The 19,667-nt window shown below is 45.7% G+C and overlaps 1 protein-coding gene across 1 annotated transcript; it reads right to left on the bottom strand.

The window, feature by feature from the left end:
• Positions 1 to 10,611: 10,611 nt before the first annotated feature.
• On the bottom strand, positions 10,612 to 12,440 carry LOC102427227 (zinc finger protein 329-like; the record flags this gene model as incomplete). The annotated part of the gene is made up of 1 exon (XM_023748873.1): positions 10,612 to 12,440. A coding segment is annotated over one exon (1,640 nt), but the record flags the coding sequence as incomplete, so codon positions are not given.
• Between the last annotated feature and the right edge of the window lie 7,227 nt (positions 12,441 to 19,667).

Raw genomic sequence — 19,667 nt, 5'->3', positions numbered from 1 at the left:
AAAAATTATCAATAAGCCCTAGCTGGTTTGGCTCAGTGGACAGAGAATCAGCCTGCGGGTTTGATTCTGGTCAGGGCACATGCCTGGGTTGTGGGCTCAATCTCTAGTAGGAGACGTGCAGGAGGCAGCCGATCAATGATCCTCTCTCATCATTGATGTTTCTATCTCTCTATCCCTCTCCCTTCCTCTCTGAAATCAATAAAAATCTATTAAAAAATTATCAACAATAAAAACATCAATAACAAGAGCAGCCGTAATAAGAGGATGAGCCAGAACAGCAAGGATAGGTAAGAGCAGGGCCAGCTAATTCATACAGAACCCAGTTATGTCCCAAGCATGCTACATACCTCACTTCTCTTCATCCAAATGAGGTAGGTCTTGTCCACGTCTTGTAAGAGAGGAACTAAGGCACGGAGAGGTTGAATAATTCACCTAAGATCACACAGCTGTTGAGACATAAACCCCTGAGTCAGTAAAGAGAAGCAGACAGAGATGCTGTCATATTCACTGAGTCCCCACCGGGTGAGCCAACTCTGCTCTGGAAATGTTCCCCCCATCTGACACCGGTACAGTCTCCCTGAAAACTTTGCATTCCTGGCGACATTCATAGGCACCTCACCAGTATGAGTCCTCTGGAGCCGGGTGCCCCAGGAGATATCCCTGGAAAGTGTCTGACCCTGGTAACAGCTACAGAGCTCCTGGCCAGTGTGAATTCTCGGGTGCTGGATGAGGTAGGTGCTGTCAATGAAAGTTTTCCCACGCTGCTTGCACAGGTAGGGTTTCTCCAGAATGCATTTTTTTTTGCTGCACGATCCCGTGAGAGTCACTGCTGAGGATTTTCCCACAACCCATACACATAGGGTTTCTCTCCAGTGTGAATTCTTTCGTGTTGAATAAAGTCTGCACCATCAATAAAGACCTTTCCACACTCAATAAACACATAGGGCTTCTCTTCACTGTGCATTTTCTGATGGACAATAAAGTGGAAGAAATCTGGGAAGGACTTTTCACACTTGTTACATTTGAATGGTTTTTTTCTCCAGTGTGAGTTCTGTGACGTAAACCAAGGGAAGGGCCCAGCAGCGTGTGGCTCAGTGGTGGAGCCTCGACCCATGAACCAGGAGGTCAAGGTTTGATTCCCGGTTGGAGCACATGATTCCCAGTGGGGGGCCTACAGGAGGCAGCCAATCAATGATTCTCACTCATCATTGATGTTTCTCTCTCTCTCCCTTTCCCTTTCTCTCTTTGAAATCAATAAAAATATATTTAAAAAAAAAACAAGGGAAGAATGGCAGCTCAAGGATTTACTTGTTATTGTTGACAGTATTACAGATGTCCCCTAATTTTACCCTCATAGGCCCCCCTCCTCCCAGCCCCTGACCCACCCCAGGCCTTCACACTATTGTCTGGGTCCATTGGTTATACACACATTGCATGATTTCACGTATATGAAATGTCCAGAATAGTCAAATCTATAGAGACAGAAAGTAGGACAGAAGGAGGAATGAAGAGTATTTGCTCATTGGTATTTTGTTTCTTTGGGGAGGTAATGAAATGTAGTAGAATTAAAGAATGGCGGCCCTAACCGGTTTGGCTCAGTGGATAGAGCGTCGGCCTGAGGACTGGGGGGTCCCAGGTTTGATTCTGGTCAAGGGCATGTACCTTAGTTGCGGGCACATCCTTAGTTGGAGGTGTGCAGGAGGCAGCTAATTGATGTTTCTCTCTCATCGATGTTTCTAACTCTCTATCCCTCTCCCTTTCCCTCTGTAAAAAGTCAATAAAATATTTTTAAAAAAGAATGGCGGTGACTGCACAACCTTAGGAAACTACTAAAAACAAACAAACCACTCAGCCTCTGACCGGTTTGGCTCAGTGGGTAGAGCCGACATCGGCCTGCTAACCTTAGGGTCCCGGGTTCAATTCTGGTCAAGGGCACATGCCCAGGTTGTGGGCTCAAGCCCCACTAGGGGGCGTGCAGGAGGCGTCCAATCCACAATTCTCTCTCATCACTGATGTTTCTATCTCTCTCCCATCCTCTCTGAAAACAATAAAAATATATATTAAAAAACCCCACTCAGTTGTACACTTAGAAAATGTTAGCTTAAAAAGTGTTTATAGCCCTAACCAGTTTGGCTCAGTGGATAGAGCATCGGCCTGCGGACTGAAAGGTCCCAAGTTCGATTCCGGTCAAGGGCATGTACCTTGGTTGCAGGCACATCCCCAGTAGGGAGTGTGCAGAAGGCGGCTGATTGATGTTTCTCTCTCATCGATGTTTCTAACTCTCTATCCCTCTCCCTTCCTCTCTGTAAAAAATCAATAAAATATATTTAAAAAAAAAACAAAAAAACAAAAAGTGTTTATAAGTTGTGGCTGGCTAGGTCAGTTGGTTAGAGTGTCATCCCATATGCCAAGGTTGCAGGTTCAATCTCTGGTCAGGCCAGATACAAGTATCAACCAATAAATGCATAAATGAATAGAACAACAAATTGATCTCTCTCTCTCTCTCTCTCTCTCTTCCCCCTTCCTTTCTCTCTAAAATCAGTATTTTTTAAATATATTTTTTAAAAAGACCAAAAATTTTACGCCCTGACTGGTTTGGCTCAGTGGATAGAGCATTAGCCCATGAACTTAAGGGTCCCAGGTTCGATTCCAGTCAAGGGCATGTACCTTGGTTGCGGGCACATCCCCAGTAGGGGGTGTGCAGGAGGCACCTGATTGATGTTTCTAACTCTGTATCCATCTCCCTTCCTCTCTGTAAAAAATCAATAAAATATAAAAAAAATAAAATAAAATAAATAAAAAGACCAAAAATTTTTGTTTCATCTTTTTTTCTACCAGAAATAGCCACTGATTCAGTTAAGTTCTTTTGGTCTCTCTCAGCCTAGATGTGCTGCGAGGGAGCTGTGAAGGAATCAGAAAAGACAGACAAGAGAATGAAAGCTGGGTCTCGGTGGGACGCTGCTTCTCTGACGGAGAGACAGTAACCGTGCCCATAAGCCAAGTCTTTATTTTATAGCAGATTCCACGAGGCAAAAAGTAAGGGCGAGGTCAAGGTGTTAATGCTAATCTACTCAATTACATGCACCTGAACTCTATCAAGCCCACATCACTCAGACACACATGGGACCACCTGTTCGGACCCTAGGTTCAAGCTCACAACTATAGCCTCTGGCTATACTTGCGCTGGGAGGGCTCTGCCCTCCAAGCTGGGACTTGCACGTGGCTTTGCCTTGAGAGGACCGTGCCCTCTCGTTAGTCCGAGGCTTGAACCTGTCCAAACGCTGTAGCCGCTCTCCACACCTAGACGTCCATACGGACTGATGCATTTCCTATTTTCTCCTCCTGGCTCTTAGTACACATACTGTGGTAAATGTTTCCCTCCACGTCCCGCGTGGTTCAGGGTTCAGGATCTGGAAGAGGAGCTGCACACAAATGAAAGAGAAGAGACAAGAGATCATTTGGAAATATTGGGGGGCCAGGCAGGCAAGTCCAACTCAAGGGGAAGGACTTCCACCGGTGCTCAGGCCTCACCAAGCTTTTATTGATCTGGGATACCCCCATAGCATAGCCCTTAGGCAGGCGACCCCCGGCAACAGGCAGACTAGCCCATCATAATAATAAATGTAAATAAATAATATTATGTAAATAATAAATGGGGAAGTTGCTTCAGCTACCACTGTCTGGACAAGCAGAGGTGGCGCCCAGCTCCAACCTTTGCTAGGGCTGCAAAGGTACCCAGCCTTCGGGCGGTTCTCTGTCTACGCTTATCAGCTAGTGAAGACAATAAGCGGTTTCCCACAACATACTCTCAACCCGTTTGTCACCTGGGGTCTGAACTCTTGCCCTTGTAAATGTGGGTTTTTAATTTGGGAAAGGAAGTCTTGCACCCCACACCCCCTCTCCTGCAGTGAGGTCACTTCGCTGAGAGTTGCCCATTGAAGGGATCCCACCTCGGGCCTTATGGCCCATTCCTGGTATTTGACATGGTGGGGGAGGGGGGGTCTCTCCTCCCTAGATCCCATTCTCTCTTGGTCCATCACCCATCTCAAGCTGCCCTCCTCCCGCCTCGGCCATTTTTTCTTCATCTGGCTGCCTTCTTTCGCCGTTTTCCCCGTGGTCACTTGCTTCTTGTGTCTCCGGAATGAGGCCCAGAAATCAGGATTTTAAAAAGATTCCCAGGTGATTCTCATGTGCAGCCAAGGTTGAGAACCACTGACCTAACAGAACCTGAGGTTTACAAGGTTCTACCTACCCCATCCTGCCCACTCCCATCACCTCTCCCTCCCAAAGCCCCTACATCCCCCCCCCCCCATCAGCACAGACCGATCCCTGTGTGGGGCAGTCTTCCCTCCCCACCCCATGGCCAATCTCTCCTCCTCTCACAGCTCCCGGTTCTGTTACTTTGGTTCTTTTCCCAACTACATTTCACGTGGATGTTTTCGCGATTGTTTGGTAAATGCCCATCTTGCTCTCTAGCCGGACAGCCCCATGAGGCTGGACAGAGTTATGCTCCCAGTTAGACTATCCTGGGGACTGGCCTGCTGACATCAGGGATGCTCATAAAATGTTTGTTGATTAAATTGGAAAACATTTTCTGAGACATGACTGATTGCTGGTGACAGGTGAGATTCTGGATGTAATTTCTTTTAAAAAAAATATGGTTTTTTAAAATATATTTTTTATTGATTTTTTTTTTACAGAGAGGAAGGGAGAGAGATAGAGAGTCAGAAACATCGATGAGACAGAAACATCGATCAGCTGCCTCCTGCACACCCCTTACTGGGGATGTGACCGCAGCCAAGGTACATGCCCTTGACTGGAATCGAACCTGGGACCCTTCAGTCCACAGGCCGACGCTCTATCCACTGAGCCAAACCGGTTTAGGCTAAAAAAAATATGTTTTTGTTAATTTCAGAGTGAGGAAGGGAGAGGGAGCAAGATAGAGATATCAGTGATGAGAGAGAATCACCGATTGGCCGCCTCCTCACATCCCCTACTGGGGATCAAACCTGCAACCTGGGCATGTGCCATGACTGGGAATCAAATCATGAACTCTTGGTTCATGGGTCGATGCTCAACTGCACCGGGTGGGGCTGGATGCAATTTCTTTATTTCCAATTTTTCAGAGCAGGGTCCTTACAGTCCATCAAGGAAGATATACGATTACAATGCGTTGTGTATTCGTCAGATGGCAGGCAGTTAATGCCCAAGAAGATGAGAAAATGTGTGTTGGGTGTGCAGGAGGCAGCGGATTGGTGGTTCTCTCTCATCATTGATGTTTCTCTCTCTCTCTCTCTCTCTCTTCCTTTCTTTCTGAAATCAATAAAAATAAATTTAAAAATAAACAAAACAAAAAATTAAAAAAAAACAAAAACACCAACTAGCCCCACTGGCCATGAGTCAGGAAGGGCTTGTGGGATGAGGCGCTGGGCCCCTCGCAGTCCATCAGCCTCTCGCAGCTCCAGCTGTGAGCCTGGTGCTTTAGTTCTAGGGCAGTGATGGCGAACCTATGACACGCGTGTCAGAGGTGACACACGAACTCATTTTTTTGGTTGATTTTTCTTTGTTAAATGGCATTTAAATATATAAAATAAATATCAAAAATGTAAGTCTTTGTTTTACTATGGTTGCAAAGATCAAAAATTTTCTAAATGTGACAGGGCACCAGAGTTAAGTCAGGGTTTTTCAAAATGCGGACACGCCGAGCTCAGAAGGTTCGCCGTCACTGGTCTAGTGTCTCCAGAGCACGGACTCTGCACGGGGAGAGCCTTCCTAGTTTGTATGAAAGCGAGATGTGAACGGGAGTGTCGGTGGGAGCAGGCCAGCGAGGGCAAGGTGGACTGAGGGAGAGGGAACGGGCAGGGGGGAATGTTCTTCAAGGCTGTGTTTTCTATTGTTGCAGGAACAAATGACCACAAACTTTGCAGCTTTTGACCACACAAATCTATCCCAGGCTTTTTTTTAAAAAATTTTTTTTATTGATTTCACAGAGGAAGGGAGAAAGAGAGAAACATCCGTGATGAGAATCATTGGCTGCCTCCTGCACACTCCACCCTGGGGATTGAACCCATAACCTAGCATGTGCCCTGACCAGAATCGAACCTGGGACCCTCAGTCCAGTCTGATGTGCTTTCCACTGAGCCAAACTGGCTAGGGCTACCGTAGCCTTAATGACCTCAGTGGCCTTCACTGTGACTCTGGCTCCATAGGAACAAGTCAAAACCCCCGTCTCTGATGTGACGCCAGACAGCTGAAGTGGCTCTCACCTGGCCGCCTGCCACGGGCAGGACGTTCCCAGTCATCCCTCACCTCTCGGTGGCCTCCTCCTCCTCATTCTCTGAGGCCCACCCTCTCCTCCACAGTGACACCCCCTCATAATCCAGGTTCCTAAGAAGGAGCTTATTATGTCCTGGGCCTTTGTATTCTTTTTGAAATTATTACAGCAACAATGTATGACTTGTAACAGAGAGAAAAAAAAATCATACACCATTGCAGTTCCCTAAGAAAACCACATTTATTTCTCCATGAACAACATCCACATGTGAACACGCCTGCACATGGCGAATCTTCTACTTTATGCCATTTTTTGTTGTTGCCTGCCCCATGTAACATTTCAATACGGCAACAAAACCTTTGTAATTATGGTTCAGGATCGAACAAATCAGAAGTGTCCTAAGTGAACAAAAGGTAAACATACCAACTGAGTCATTCTGGTTCGACGACTAAAGCCGTGCCTCACATTTCTACAGCAGCCCGTAGCCCGCTCCTCGTGCTCAGTCTTTCCTTAACCAGTTAGCTGCCACAATATCTTGAATTTAATTTAAAAAGGTCCGCCGCTTGCATCTATAGACTGCTATGGTGTACAAATGGTTAAGAAAGATAATGTCACCGTTCGTTCACAAGCAACGTCCTCCTCCAAGTGCCTCTTCTGAAACGAGTCCTCAGCACCCAGCGGGTGGGGATACATCCAAGCAGCCATCTCCTTGAATTCTGTGCCTGCTGTGGTGCGGAGCATCGAGGGGGCCTCTCACGGGACATCACTGCTGATCCAGACGAGCCAATACAGCTCCTGCTGAAAGCTGCTCTCACTGATCACACTTGATTCTGCTGAGAGTTTGCTTACGTACAACAGGCAGACACTCCGGATTTCAAGGATTCGTCAGGCTGATTAGCCACTGAACACATCCACAGGTTCTCTCCAGTTCACACACTCTAACGGGGGAGCAGCTGGGTGTCTCCCCAAGGTGTTATTCCAGTGTACGCGTATCCACGTCCCGTACAGGGTAGGGCGATCATCCCTGAGGCCTGACACGTTTACCGCCATCCTGGGTTCCCTCCAGGGGCTCGTAATGTATCAACTTAATAATATGGGTAAGGCATGCCTCACATTCCATTTACTGGATAGGGAAGAGAAACACTTAAAAATAAGTTTCTATATTTAAAAGCCACATGTGCGATGGGACCCCATACATGCAAAATGATGTACTCGTAAGGAGATGGGGGAAAGGAAGGCCACCAGAGATTATCCCAGAGGGGGCATTGCAGGTGACTTACTTATTCCTTAAAAAAATAAATAAATTCTTGGGCCTGGTCAGGTAATTCAGTTGGTTAGAGCGTCATCCCAATACACCAAGGTTGCGGGTTCAATTCCTGTTCAGGGCACATAACAAGAATTGCCGGGAGCCGGTCCATCCTTGCTGCTTGACAGAGTCACTGCAGGGAAGAAACATCTGCACAGCATATGTTTCAAGGGACCTGGCATATATAGCATACTGTTCTTAATATGTTTGCTCTCCTTAGTGCCATGTGTTTTAACCAAGGTCACCTCTCTGAGAAAGGTTGTTTCCTCAGGTGGGGATTTTTCCCTGAGGTTAGGGAGGGGATACAACCCCTTAATTAAGTGCCAGGCGGGTAGTTAAGCTACATAATCTTTACTCCCTGGAATGGAGATAAGAAACGCCCTAACCTTTGTAATAGAAATTGACAGGATTAAAATCGGCTGGTATAAATACGGATGTAACAAGACAATAAACAACACAACCTCATCAGCTCCTCATCAGCTCCTCATCAGCTCCTCATCAGATCATCACATCCTCATCAGATCCTCGTCAGATCCTAACCAGAACCTAGCCAGAGAACATGGCAAAAGATCCTGGACAGAACCTGGCTACAGAACTTCACTGGAGAACCTAGACAGAACATGGCAAAAGAACCTGGATAGAACCTGGCTAAAGAACCTGGTGACTGAACCTGGCTGGAGAACCTGGAGAAAATGGCTGGAGAACCTAGCGAGAGAACATGGCACCAGAACTTGGTTGGAGATCCTGACCAGAACTTCGCTGGAGATCCTGGAGGGAGAACCTCGCAAGGCTGATGAACTGAAACCAGTTTCCATGTCATTCCTTCTTCGCCTACTCCGTCCACACCTTTGGGGATCCCTGGACCCGTTGGGGTTGGACCCTAGCATCTGAGACCCTTAGGTAAGCCCCCCATTCCCCTAGGTAAGCCCCACTCTCAGGACAGATAGGACTCCACCGTAGAAAGAGGGTGGATAGTCTTCGCCGACTCCGTCCACACCTTTGGGAACCCCTGGAACAGGATTCCCCTAGGTAAGCCCCTCCTATTGAGAACCCCCACACTCGGGACGGATAGGACTCCACCAGGGTGCTACAGACCCCCCTATAGAGGATAAGTAGGGTAAGAAGGTGGATAGTACAGAACTTAGATTGAGAAGATGTGCCATACTGAGTCCAAAGAAAGAAGACTCTGTATTGATCTTTAGATTAAGAAGATGTGCCATACTGAGTCTAAAGAAAAAAAGACTCTGTATTGATCTTTTAACACATATGCTTGCTAGCAGAGGAGTTAAGGTTACTCCCAGTCAGACGGAATGTTTTATACAAGAAGTATGTCCATGCTTTTCTGAGGAAGGAAAGGTGCCGGAAAGGTAAATGTAGAGGCATGGGAGAAGATAGGCCCAAGGCGCCTTATCCTTAACCCCACTGCAGCCTTTCCACCCTGGAAAAGTGCAGGATTGGAAAGCTCTCCCTGGGGTGATAGATCAGGACTCAGGTAATAGCGGAAAGCGCCAATCCTACTCTTAAAATGGATACAAGAGAGCATTTGGGGTTTTTCTTTTTAATGCCTGCCTTGGATTGAGTAAATGCATTACATGCATCACCACAATGGACCCAGAGAAGCTCCTTGTCCCATCGTTCCAAAGACTTAGAGTTGCCCCGATGACAGAAAAACAGAAAAAAGAAGAAAAGAAAGGCTATGGAAGGGACTGAGTTTCCAACATGAGGTCGGCTGAAGAAGTTAACAACTGAGGCCCAACAGATGGTAGAAAAGCAAGAAGTGGAAGCTACTCTCTGAGCCAAGTCTGAGGACTCTGAGTAAATCAGCAAAAGAAACTTTCATTTAGCAGAAACTCACTTATTTCGTCAAATGGAAAGACTTACTTACAGGAGCCTGGAAGGGACCTGATGTACTTTTAACCTGGGGGAGAGGAGATGCTTGTATATTTCCACAGGATGCAGACTCACCTGTGTGGATTCCAGACCGTCTAATCCGACCTTGTGTCACACCACCCTCCGTCTCCTCCTCATCCTCCTCCTCCCTGGTATCATCCATATCGTCTGAACCCAGAGGGTACAGCTGACTCCTCCCTGGACACCGACACCACCATCAAGCACCGCCCTGATGGACCCTTTGATGCAGCCCTTCAACTCGCTGACCCTTCAGGAAGCCCGTCGCCAATGACGCTGCCCGCTAGCCAGATCAACAAGGACAACCAAACCACCAACTTGAGGACAGCTGAAATCCCTTGACTAAAGAGGCCAGCAACCTTCTACAGGAACAAGGCTCCGTGTGCACTCCATCCACTATGTTTATAGCTATGCTGGCTATCATTGCTTGTCAGTCTTCCGAGTCTTAAACAACCCAATCCGAGAGGTGGCCGCTGATTTACATGCGCTATCATTTAAAAAATAAAAAAGGGGGAATTTGCCGGGAGCCGGTCCATCCTTGCTGCTTGACAGAGTCACTGCAGGGAAGAAACATCTGCACAGCATATGTTTCAAGGGACCTGGCATATATAGCATACTGTTCTTAATATGTTTGCTCTCCTTAGTGCCATGTGTTTTAACCAAGGTCACCTCTCTGAGAAAGGTTGTTTCCTCAGGTGGGGATTTTTCCCTGAGGTTAGGGAGGGGATACAACCCCTTAATTAAGTGCCAGGCGGGTAGTTAAGCTACATAATCTTTACTCCCTGGAATGGAGATAAGAAACGCCCTAACCTTTGTAATAGAAATTGACAGGATTAAAATCGGCTGGTATAAATACGGATGTAACAAGACAATAAACAACACAACCTGATCAGATCCTCATCAGATCCTCATCAGATCCTGATCAGTTCCTAACCAGAACTCCGACCAGAACTTTGGCTGGAGATCCTGGCTAGAGGTCCTGACTAGGCTGCTGATCAACTGAAGGCTGTCTTCGTGTCATTCCTTCTTCGCCGACTCCGTCCACACCTTTGGGGACTCCTGGACCCGCTGGGATTGGACCCCAGCAAAGAATCAAGCAATGAATGCCTAAGTGGAACAACAAATCAGTGTCTCTCTCTCTCTCTCTCAAAAAAAAATCAATAAATTAAAAACACACACACACACAAAGATTTCATCACTCAAATAAAAAAAAAAAATTATTTTGCACTGACTGGGAGGAGTCACCCTGGAAGACACCCCTCGCTCACACAGGTTTCCGAGGGCACGCAGGAAACGAGTGTGCCCACACCCATTATGCTTCCATGGGCTGCTCCCCAGGGTGTGTCCTCTGATGTCGGACCAGGGCTGAGCTCCTCCTGAACATTTTCCCACACCGAGGACACTGGCCGGGACCCTCCCTGCTGTGGAGTCTCTGATGTACTGCAAGGTGAGAGTTCTGTTTGAAGGACTTCCCACACTCTGGACACTGGTACGGGGTCTCCTTGGTGTGAATTCTCTGGTGCTTGGTCAGGCAGGAGCTGTCCCTGAAGGCTTTGCCACACCGACTACACTCGTAGGGCTTCTCCCCAGTATGAGTCCTCTGGTGCCGGATGAGGCCAGCGATGTTCCTGAAAAGCTTCTGACACTGGTCACAGCCATAGGGCTTCTCGCCAGTGTGAATTCTCTGGTGCCTGATGAGGTAAGCGCTCTCGATGAACGTCTTCCCACACTCTTGACACTCGTAGGGCTTCTCCCCAGAATGGATTTTCTGGTGCACGATGAGGTGAGAGTTACGGTTGAAGGACTTTCCACACTCCACACATTCAAAGGGCTTCTCTCCGGTGTGAGTCCTCTCGTGTTGGATGAGGTACGAGCCATCCCGGAAAGCCTTTCCACACCTGCTACATTCATAGGGCTTCTCCCCAGTGTGGATCCTGAGATGCACGGTGAGGTGGGAGATGTCTGTGAAAGGCTTCCCGCACTCGTTACATCGGTATGGTTTTTCCCCCGTATGAGTTCTTTGATGCAAAATCAGGGATGAGTTTCGGTTGAAGGTTTTTCCACATTCTAGGCATTCGTAAGGTTTCTCCCCGGTGTGAATTCTCTGGTGTTGTGTCAGAGCTGACCCATCGCTGAAGGCTTTCCCACACTTACTGCATTGGTAGGGCTTCTCTCCTGTGTGGATTCTTTGATGCACAACCAAGTTATAGTTCTTGGAGAAGGACTTTCCACACTCGTTACATGTGTAAGGTTTCTCTCCAGTGTGAGTGCGGTGATGCAAAATGAGAGAAGAGTTCCGTTTGAAGCACTTGCCACATTCCATACATTTATACAGCTTCTCCCCGGGGTGACTCCTCCTGCTTTCATTAAGAGATGAAGTCAAGGTAAAGATGTCCCCCAAGTCCTTGCCTTCATACAGTTTCTTCCCTCTTTTTGTTATCTTTTGTTCACCAAGAGGGGTAAAATGGCTGAAAGACTCAACACTTTCAGGGTATTTATAGAGCTTCTCTCTCATTGGATTTCTGCCCAGTTGTTGAATCACTTCCATGGAATGGCAGAAGGCTTTCTCACAGGCAACACTGTCACCAGTTCTTGTAGCTACACAACTTCTCTGAGAACCATGTAAAGCTGGGTCACAATCCAAACGCATAACCTCTGAGTCATGTACATGGAAACCATTTGTTGCAGGAATCCTCCGAGATGTTGGAAGGTCAGAGCTGGCACTCAAAGGCCTCCCAAGTCCAGGATACTCACAAACCTCTTCCTGAGCCCCAGGCTTTTCCCGAGTTAAAGCTAATTGTCTCAGGTGTCCCTCCCAGTTCTGAGAGTCCCACCTGTCAGCTGGGATGGTGAAATGGGGATCCTTTCTTGTAAATCCTTCCATTTCCATGTCACACGGTAGTGCTTCCTCAGGAATATTCTGAGCTGTCATTTTCAGTCTCGTGCTGCAGGCTGAAAAGTGAAGAAGAAAAAAGACGGAGTTCAGTACATGGAGCTATGTCTTCAAAAATAATAAAAAATGGTGACAGGCAGGGGTGTGGGTGTGCTCTTTTACTTGTTTTCTTTCTCAAATTCATATCTGTACAAGGGGGAGATAAACTGAGAATCGGGATGAGAGAAGAACAGGGTCAGAGAGAGCTACAGAGAGGTTTTTTAATTTGCTTTTTAAAGGGAAAACACAAGGAACGTTTTATTTTACTTTTATTTTTTTAAATATATTTTTATTGATTTCAGAGAGGAAAAGAGAGAGATAGAAACATCAATGATGAGAGAGAATCATCGACCAGTTGCCCCCTGCACGACCCCCACTGGGGATCGAGCCTGCAACCCGGGCATGTGCCCTTAACCGAAATGGAACCCAGAACCCTTCAGTTCGCAGGTCGACGCTCTATACACTGAGCCAAGTCAGATAGGGCTACTGCAACTTCTTTTTAATCCTCACTGGAGGATATGTTTTTATTGATTTTAGAGAGAGAGAGGAAAGGAGTGGGGGAGAGAGAGGAATATTGATGTGACAGAGAGCCATCAATCAGTGGCCTCTCATATGTGTCCCGACTGGGAATCAAACCCATGGCCCTTAAGTGCATGGATGATGTTCCAATCTCTAAACCACACTGCCCAAGACCAAAGTGCAACTACAAGAACACAAAATACATCACAACTGGTGGTTCAGTGGCAGTGGTTAGAGCATTGGCCCGTGCATCGATTCTGGGTCAAGCACATGTACCTGGACTGCAGGCTTGATCCCTGGTCCCAGGTCAGGTTATATGCAGGGGAGGCGACCAATCGATGTATCTTTCTCACATCCATCTCTCTCTCTCTCTCTCTCTCTCTCTTCCCCTTTTCCTCTCCTTCCACTCTCTCTAAAAATAAATGGAAAAAATATCCTTGGTGAGGATTAACAACAAAAAAGAACACAAAATATGCACACTTCATACCAGTAAAAGTAAAACAAGGGATCTGACTGGGTGGCTCAGTTGGTTAGAGTGTAGTCCCCATATGCCAAGGTTGTGGGTCTGATCCACGGTCAGGGCACATACAAGAATCAAACAATGAATGCATAAACAACTAGAGCAACAAATCAATGTTTCTTTCTCTCTTCCTCTCTCTAAAATTAATAAATAAATTGAAAAATAAAAAGTAAAACAAGGTATGAAAACATAAAGCTTGGGCAGGTCATGCAGGAAGAGTTGTTGGGCATTGGAAGTGGACAGCCAGTCGGTGATCTGTTAGCAGCAGCTGAAACATAAAATGGGCACATTTCTCACCCAGTGAATCCACCTGCAGGCATCTCAGGCTCAGAAGTCATGAGTCCCGAGCATAAGTGCACATTATTCTATACCAAGGAGACACATTTTAAATTTTTAAAAATGTTTTTATTTATTTATTTATATGTATATATATTTTATTGATTTTTTACAGAGAGGAAGGGAGAGAGATAGAGAGTTAGAAACATCAATGAGAGAGGAACATCGATCAGCCGCCTCCTGCACATCCCCCACTGGGGATGTGCCCGCAACCCAGGTACATGCTCTTGACCGGAATCGAACCCGGGACCTTTCAGTCCGCAGGCCGACGCTCTATCCACTGAGCCAAACCGGTTTCGGCATGTTTTTATTTTTAAAAAATAATTTTTTTTTTATAGCAAAGGTGGAATTTATTGAAGAACAAGTACAGACTCCCACATGGGGAGAGGGAAAGAGTCCCACAGAATGAACTCCCACGTAGGGAGGGGGAAAGGGTCCCCAATACATTTTTTTAAAATGACTTTAGAGATTGGAAGGGAGAGGGAGAGAAGGAGAAAGAGAGAGAAAAACTTCAATGTGAAAGAGAAACATCGATTGCCTGCCTCCTGCATGCCCACCACTGGGGATCAAACCACAACCTGGGCATGTGCCCTGACCAGGAATCGAACCAGGGACCTTTTGGTGCATGGATGTTCAACCAACTGAGCCACAACGACAGGGCAAGGTGACAGTCGTAAAGACCAGCAGGGAGAAGACTCACCACTGGTAAAGAAATGAAAAGTATCGTGATTGCCCTAATCGGTGTGGCTCAGTGGATAGAGCATTGGCCTGCGGACTGAAGGGTCCCAGGTTCGATTCCAGCCAAGGGCATGTACCTTGGTTGTGGGCACATCCCCAGTGGGGAGTGTGCAGGAGGCAGCTGGTCGATGTCTCTCTCTCATCAATGTTTCTAACTCTCTATCCCTCTCCCTTCCTCCCTGTAAAACATCAATATAATATATTTTTAAAAAGAGTTGACAAAGTTCCACATATAACAGAATAAAAATACATTAAAGTTTTTTTTGTTAAAGAAAAGTATCGTGACGGACCCCTCCATAGCAAAATAGAAACCTGCAGGTAACGGCAGGCTACTTTCAAAGTGCGGAGGGAAAACTATCAAATACGTAATTGTTCAAAAGTGAAGCCCTGGCTGGGTAGCTCGGTTGGTTAGAGCGCTGTCCCAATATGCCAAGGCCATGGGTTCCATCTCCGGTCAGGGCACATACAAGACTCATCCTATGAATGCATCAATAATGAAACAGCAAATCGTTTCTCTCTCTTTCCCTTCCTCTCTCACTCTCTAAAATCAATACATAGAATTTTAAAAAATAATAGAGAAGTTGTTCTTCAGGAAAACATACCACCTCCACCCCCCTGCAAAAAAAAAAAAAAAAAAGGAAAGAAAAGGAAATGATAAATGTGTATTTAAATAAATCCAGCACAGACCATATAAAATGTTGCCGTAGGACTGGCCAGTATGGCTCAGTTGGTTGAGTGTCCTCCAGTGCACTGAAAGGTCACCAGTTCAATTCCCGGTCGGGATACATGCCCTGGTTTCAGGCTCGATCCCCAGCAGGGGACGTGCAGGAGGCAGCCCACAACCTTGGCGTATGCCCTGACCAGCAACCTTTCCGTTCATGGGATGATGTCCAACTGAGCCATACCAGCCAGGCAGTGAGCACCCCCATTCTCCCCCATCCTCTGACCCTGTCCTCGGATATCCACCATCCCCTTCTCTGAAGCCCAGTCTGTCCTTCTCTTCCCCACGGCCATCAAAGGCTGTTTACACACAGAACGTTGCCTCAGCACATGCTGAGACCTCAGGTCTGGAGAACTTTCTGTGATAACTTGTCCTGATGCTGTTCCAGGTCATGACACAGGGGGTTACTCGCCTGAGGATAAGACCCAGTTCACCTGGATGCCTGGGATGCCTTCTAGTGTAAGCACGTAGAGCCTGCCCCCACCGAGGTACTGCATCCTTCCTTTCCTGTTTCACACACCCGGTCTGGATCCACTTCCCCGATACTCAGTGTTCCAGCAGCATCCACCCATGGCTCACCTCACTCAACTGCACTGAAGACAATGATTTGTGACAGTCCTGTTTCTCTTAATCCAAACCTATAGTCTCCAACACGGGATTGCTTCCTACGTCTTCTAGGGTAGCTGTGCCCAAGTACTTAAATATAGAAACAAATATTTTAATGCTTTCCTTTCATTGACTCTTTACCTGCACATATGACTTGAGAATTTTTTTAATTATGTGGATATGTAATGTTATCTATAAAATTCCTTTCAGGATGGTAAAAGGCCCACTACAAACTTGATCATAAAGAGTGAGCATTACACAAAAGTTACCTCAAAGTGGATGGCAGGCCTAAATTTAAGATCAAAAACTAAAACTCCTAAAAGAAGAACAGGTGTCAATCTTCAGAAATTTGTTTACATCAGAAGCACAAGTGACAAAAAAAAAAAAGTAGGTAATTAAAACCTTTTGTGCTTCAAATTGCCCTACCCGGTTTAGCTCAGTGGATAGAGCGTCAGCCTGGGGACTGAAGGGTCCTAGGTTCGATTCCGGTCAAGGGCATGTACCTTGGTTGCGGGCACATCCCCAGTAGGGGGTGTGCAGGAGGCAGCTGATCGATGTTTCTAACTCTCTATCCCTCTCCCTTCCTCTCTGTAAAATATCAATAAAGTATATTTTAAAAATAATAAAATAAAACCTTTTGTGCTTCAAATAACATCACTAAGAAAGTGAAAAGACACCCACAGAATAGGATAAAATACTTGCAGATCATATACCTGATAAAGCACTGGTATCCAGAGTAAATAATAACTCTTACAACTCAATAATAAAAAGATCAATAACCTGCCTAGCCAGTGTGGCTCAGCTGGTTGAACATCAGGAAATGATTGGTTTGATTCCCGGTCAGGGCACATGCCCAGGTGGGGTGGGAGCTCAATCCCCATTAGGGGATATGCAAGAGGCAGTCGATCAGTGTTTCTTTCTCGCTCTCCCTCTGAAATCCATAAAAAACACATATTTTAAAAAAGATTCTTTAAAAAAAAAAAATCAATAACCCATTTAATTAATGGGCAAAGGATCTGAATAAACAGTTCTCCAAAGAAGATATACAGACTGCCAATAAACATAATTGTGTATTGAAAAGATGCTCACCACCATTAACCATCATGAAAATGCAAATTGAAACCACAGTGAGATACCACTTCACTCCCACTCTATCTCTATAATCAGTTCCACTCCTAGCTTGTCCAAGAGAAATGAAAACATGTCCACACAACACACACAAAAAACCTTGTACATGAATGTTCACAGAACATTATACATTAATATCAGTGGAAGCAACTCAGATGTCCATCAGCTGATGAACGGATAAACACCATATGGCATATCCATACAATATTACTCACCCATAAAAATGAACTAGGTACCAATACACACTACAAAGGTGGATGAACCTTGAGAATACTATGCTAAGCAAAAGGAGCCAACACAAAAGACTGCATACTGTGCTTCCATTTTTATGAAATGTCTAGAACACACAAATACAGAGACAGAGAGTGGATGAATGATTGCCATGGGTTGAAAGGGCTCAAGGAGAGGGGGAGTGACTGCTAATGGGCACAAGCTTTCATTTTGGGGATGATAAAAATATTCTAAAATTGTTATTGGCAATGGTGAAAACCACTGAATTTTATACCTTAAGATGGTGAATGGTAATGGTTTGTGAATTATCTCTCAATAAATCTGCATTTTTTTAAAAAGTAGCAAAAAAAAAAAAAAAAGCAGGTGTTGAGTCTGCCAGGGTCATAACCACTGGTCTAGACCCCACATGGCCCGATTCTGGTGCGTTAAGACTTCGTGAAGTAACAGTTTTATAGGCTGTGCCAAGATTGTGTAGAATTCCTTCCCCAGGCACTCACCTCTGAAGGGCCTTATCCCGTCTCTACGACGCTGCGGAGAAATCCATGAGGCCCAGTGCCTGAATGTTTGACGTCAGTGGCTGCCAGACCTCAGCTGTACAAGCCCATCGCAGGGTTCCTGCCGTCTCTGTGGACCAGACAGGATAATGTTTGCTTGTTCAAACGATGTATTCTTTAACAGAAATAAACTGCTGCCACCAACGTCAGCCCTGTCCTCACAGAGTCACCCACCTGACTACCAGTTGTGATAAAGTCTGACTCCGTTTTTGACGATTGACCGCTGTCAGCTTTCAAGCACCATTCCCTCCCCGTCACCTCCTTCCACCCGACATCTGAGGAGGCTCACAAAAAAGCCTGATGCTTTCCCCTTGGAGTTGGCAGGAAGTTCTACCCACGCAAGCCCCAAGCAAGGCGAGGCACCCTCATCCCAGCTCCACTCTCCACTCTCAATAAAAGCCCAACCAGTCAGTCTCCTGTTCCTGCTCGCTGAGGCTATTTTGGATTATCCTGAGAGCACTACCCCGCTCTCCCAAGACAGCCTCATTATGTGAGTAATCAACTCTTCATCCTCTTAGTGTGTGTACGTGTGTAAAATATATATAGTGTGTGTAAAATATACAGTGTATGTGTGCAAAATAGAGTGTATGTGTGTAAAATATATATAGTGTGTGTAAAATATACAGTGTATGTGTGCAAAATAGTGTGTACGTGTGTAAAATATATAGTGTGTGTGTGTAAAATACATAGGGTGTGTGTGCGTGTTTGAGACAGGGAGAAAAAAAGGTAAAGCTTATGTAGCAAAGTATTAACTTGAAAATCTGGATGGACAAGTGTTCATTGAACTGTTCCTGCAACTTTTCATTCATATATATATATATAAATTTCAGAGAGGAAGGGAGAGGGAAAGAGAGATAGAAACATCAATTAATGAGAGAGAATCATTGATCGGCTGCCTCTTGCACGCTCCCTACAGGGGATCAAGCCCACAACACAGGTATGTGCCCTTGATCGGAATCGAACCCGGGACTCTTCAGTCCACAGGCCAACACTCTATCCACTGAGCCAAAACAGCCAGTGCTTCCTGCAACTTTTCAAAATAAAAAGTTAGCCTGGTCGGTGCGGCTAAGAGGTCGAGTGTTGACATATGAACCAGGGCAGGGCATACGCCTGTGTTGCGGGCTCTGTTCCCAGTAGGGGGCATGCAGGAGGCAGCCCATCAGTGATTCTCAACATTGATGTTTCTCTCTCCCTCTCCCTTCCTCTCTGAAATCAATAAAAAATATATTTAATTAATAAATAAATACATAAGTAAATAAATAAAAAGTTGGTCCCAGGCAAGACAAAGATACAGGCGCTCATCACCAACAAACCAGTGTTACAAGAAATGTTAAAGGGACTTCTTTAAGAAAAAGAAAAAAATATAATGAAATGTCAGTAACCACATATCTATCAATAATTACTTTAAGTCCTGACCAGGTGGCTCAGTTGGCAGGAACATCATCCCATACACCGAAAGGTTCTGGGTTCAATTCCTGACCAGGGCACATCCCTAGGTTTCGAGTTCCATCCCTGTGGTCGTGAGAGCAGGCAACCCATCTCTCTCTCTCCCCCTTCCTCCCTCCCTCCTTTACTACCTCCCTTCATTCCTCCCTTTCCCTCTCTCTAAAATCAGTAAAACCTATCTTCAGATGAGGATTAAAAATAATAATGATAATAAAAATTAAGTGCGTAACACTTTATTATTAAAATAATAATAGTATTGTAATCACTATGTATGGGTGCCAGGTGGGTCCTAGATTTTTCAGGGGGATCACTTCATAAATTATGTAAATGGCTAACCACTATGCTGTACACCTTAAACTAACACATTGAATGTCAACTGTCATTGGAAAATTAAATTTTAAAAAGCGGGCTGGGAAGGGAGAGAAAACAAGCAACAGAACTGAGGAAA

The sequence above is a fragment of the Myotis lucifugus genome, unplaced genomic scaffold (assembly GCF_000147115.1).
Source record: "Myotis lucifugus unplaced genomic scaffold, Myoluc2.0 scaffold_1996, whole genome shotgun sequence".
In the NCBI taxonomy this organism is placed as follows: Eukaryota; Metazoa; Chordata; class Mammalia; order Chiroptera; family Vespertilionidae; genus Myotis; species Myotis lucifugus.
The sequence above is the reverse complement of the archived record's forward strand: the minus strand, read 5'-3'. Positions and strand labels throughout refer to the sequence as shown.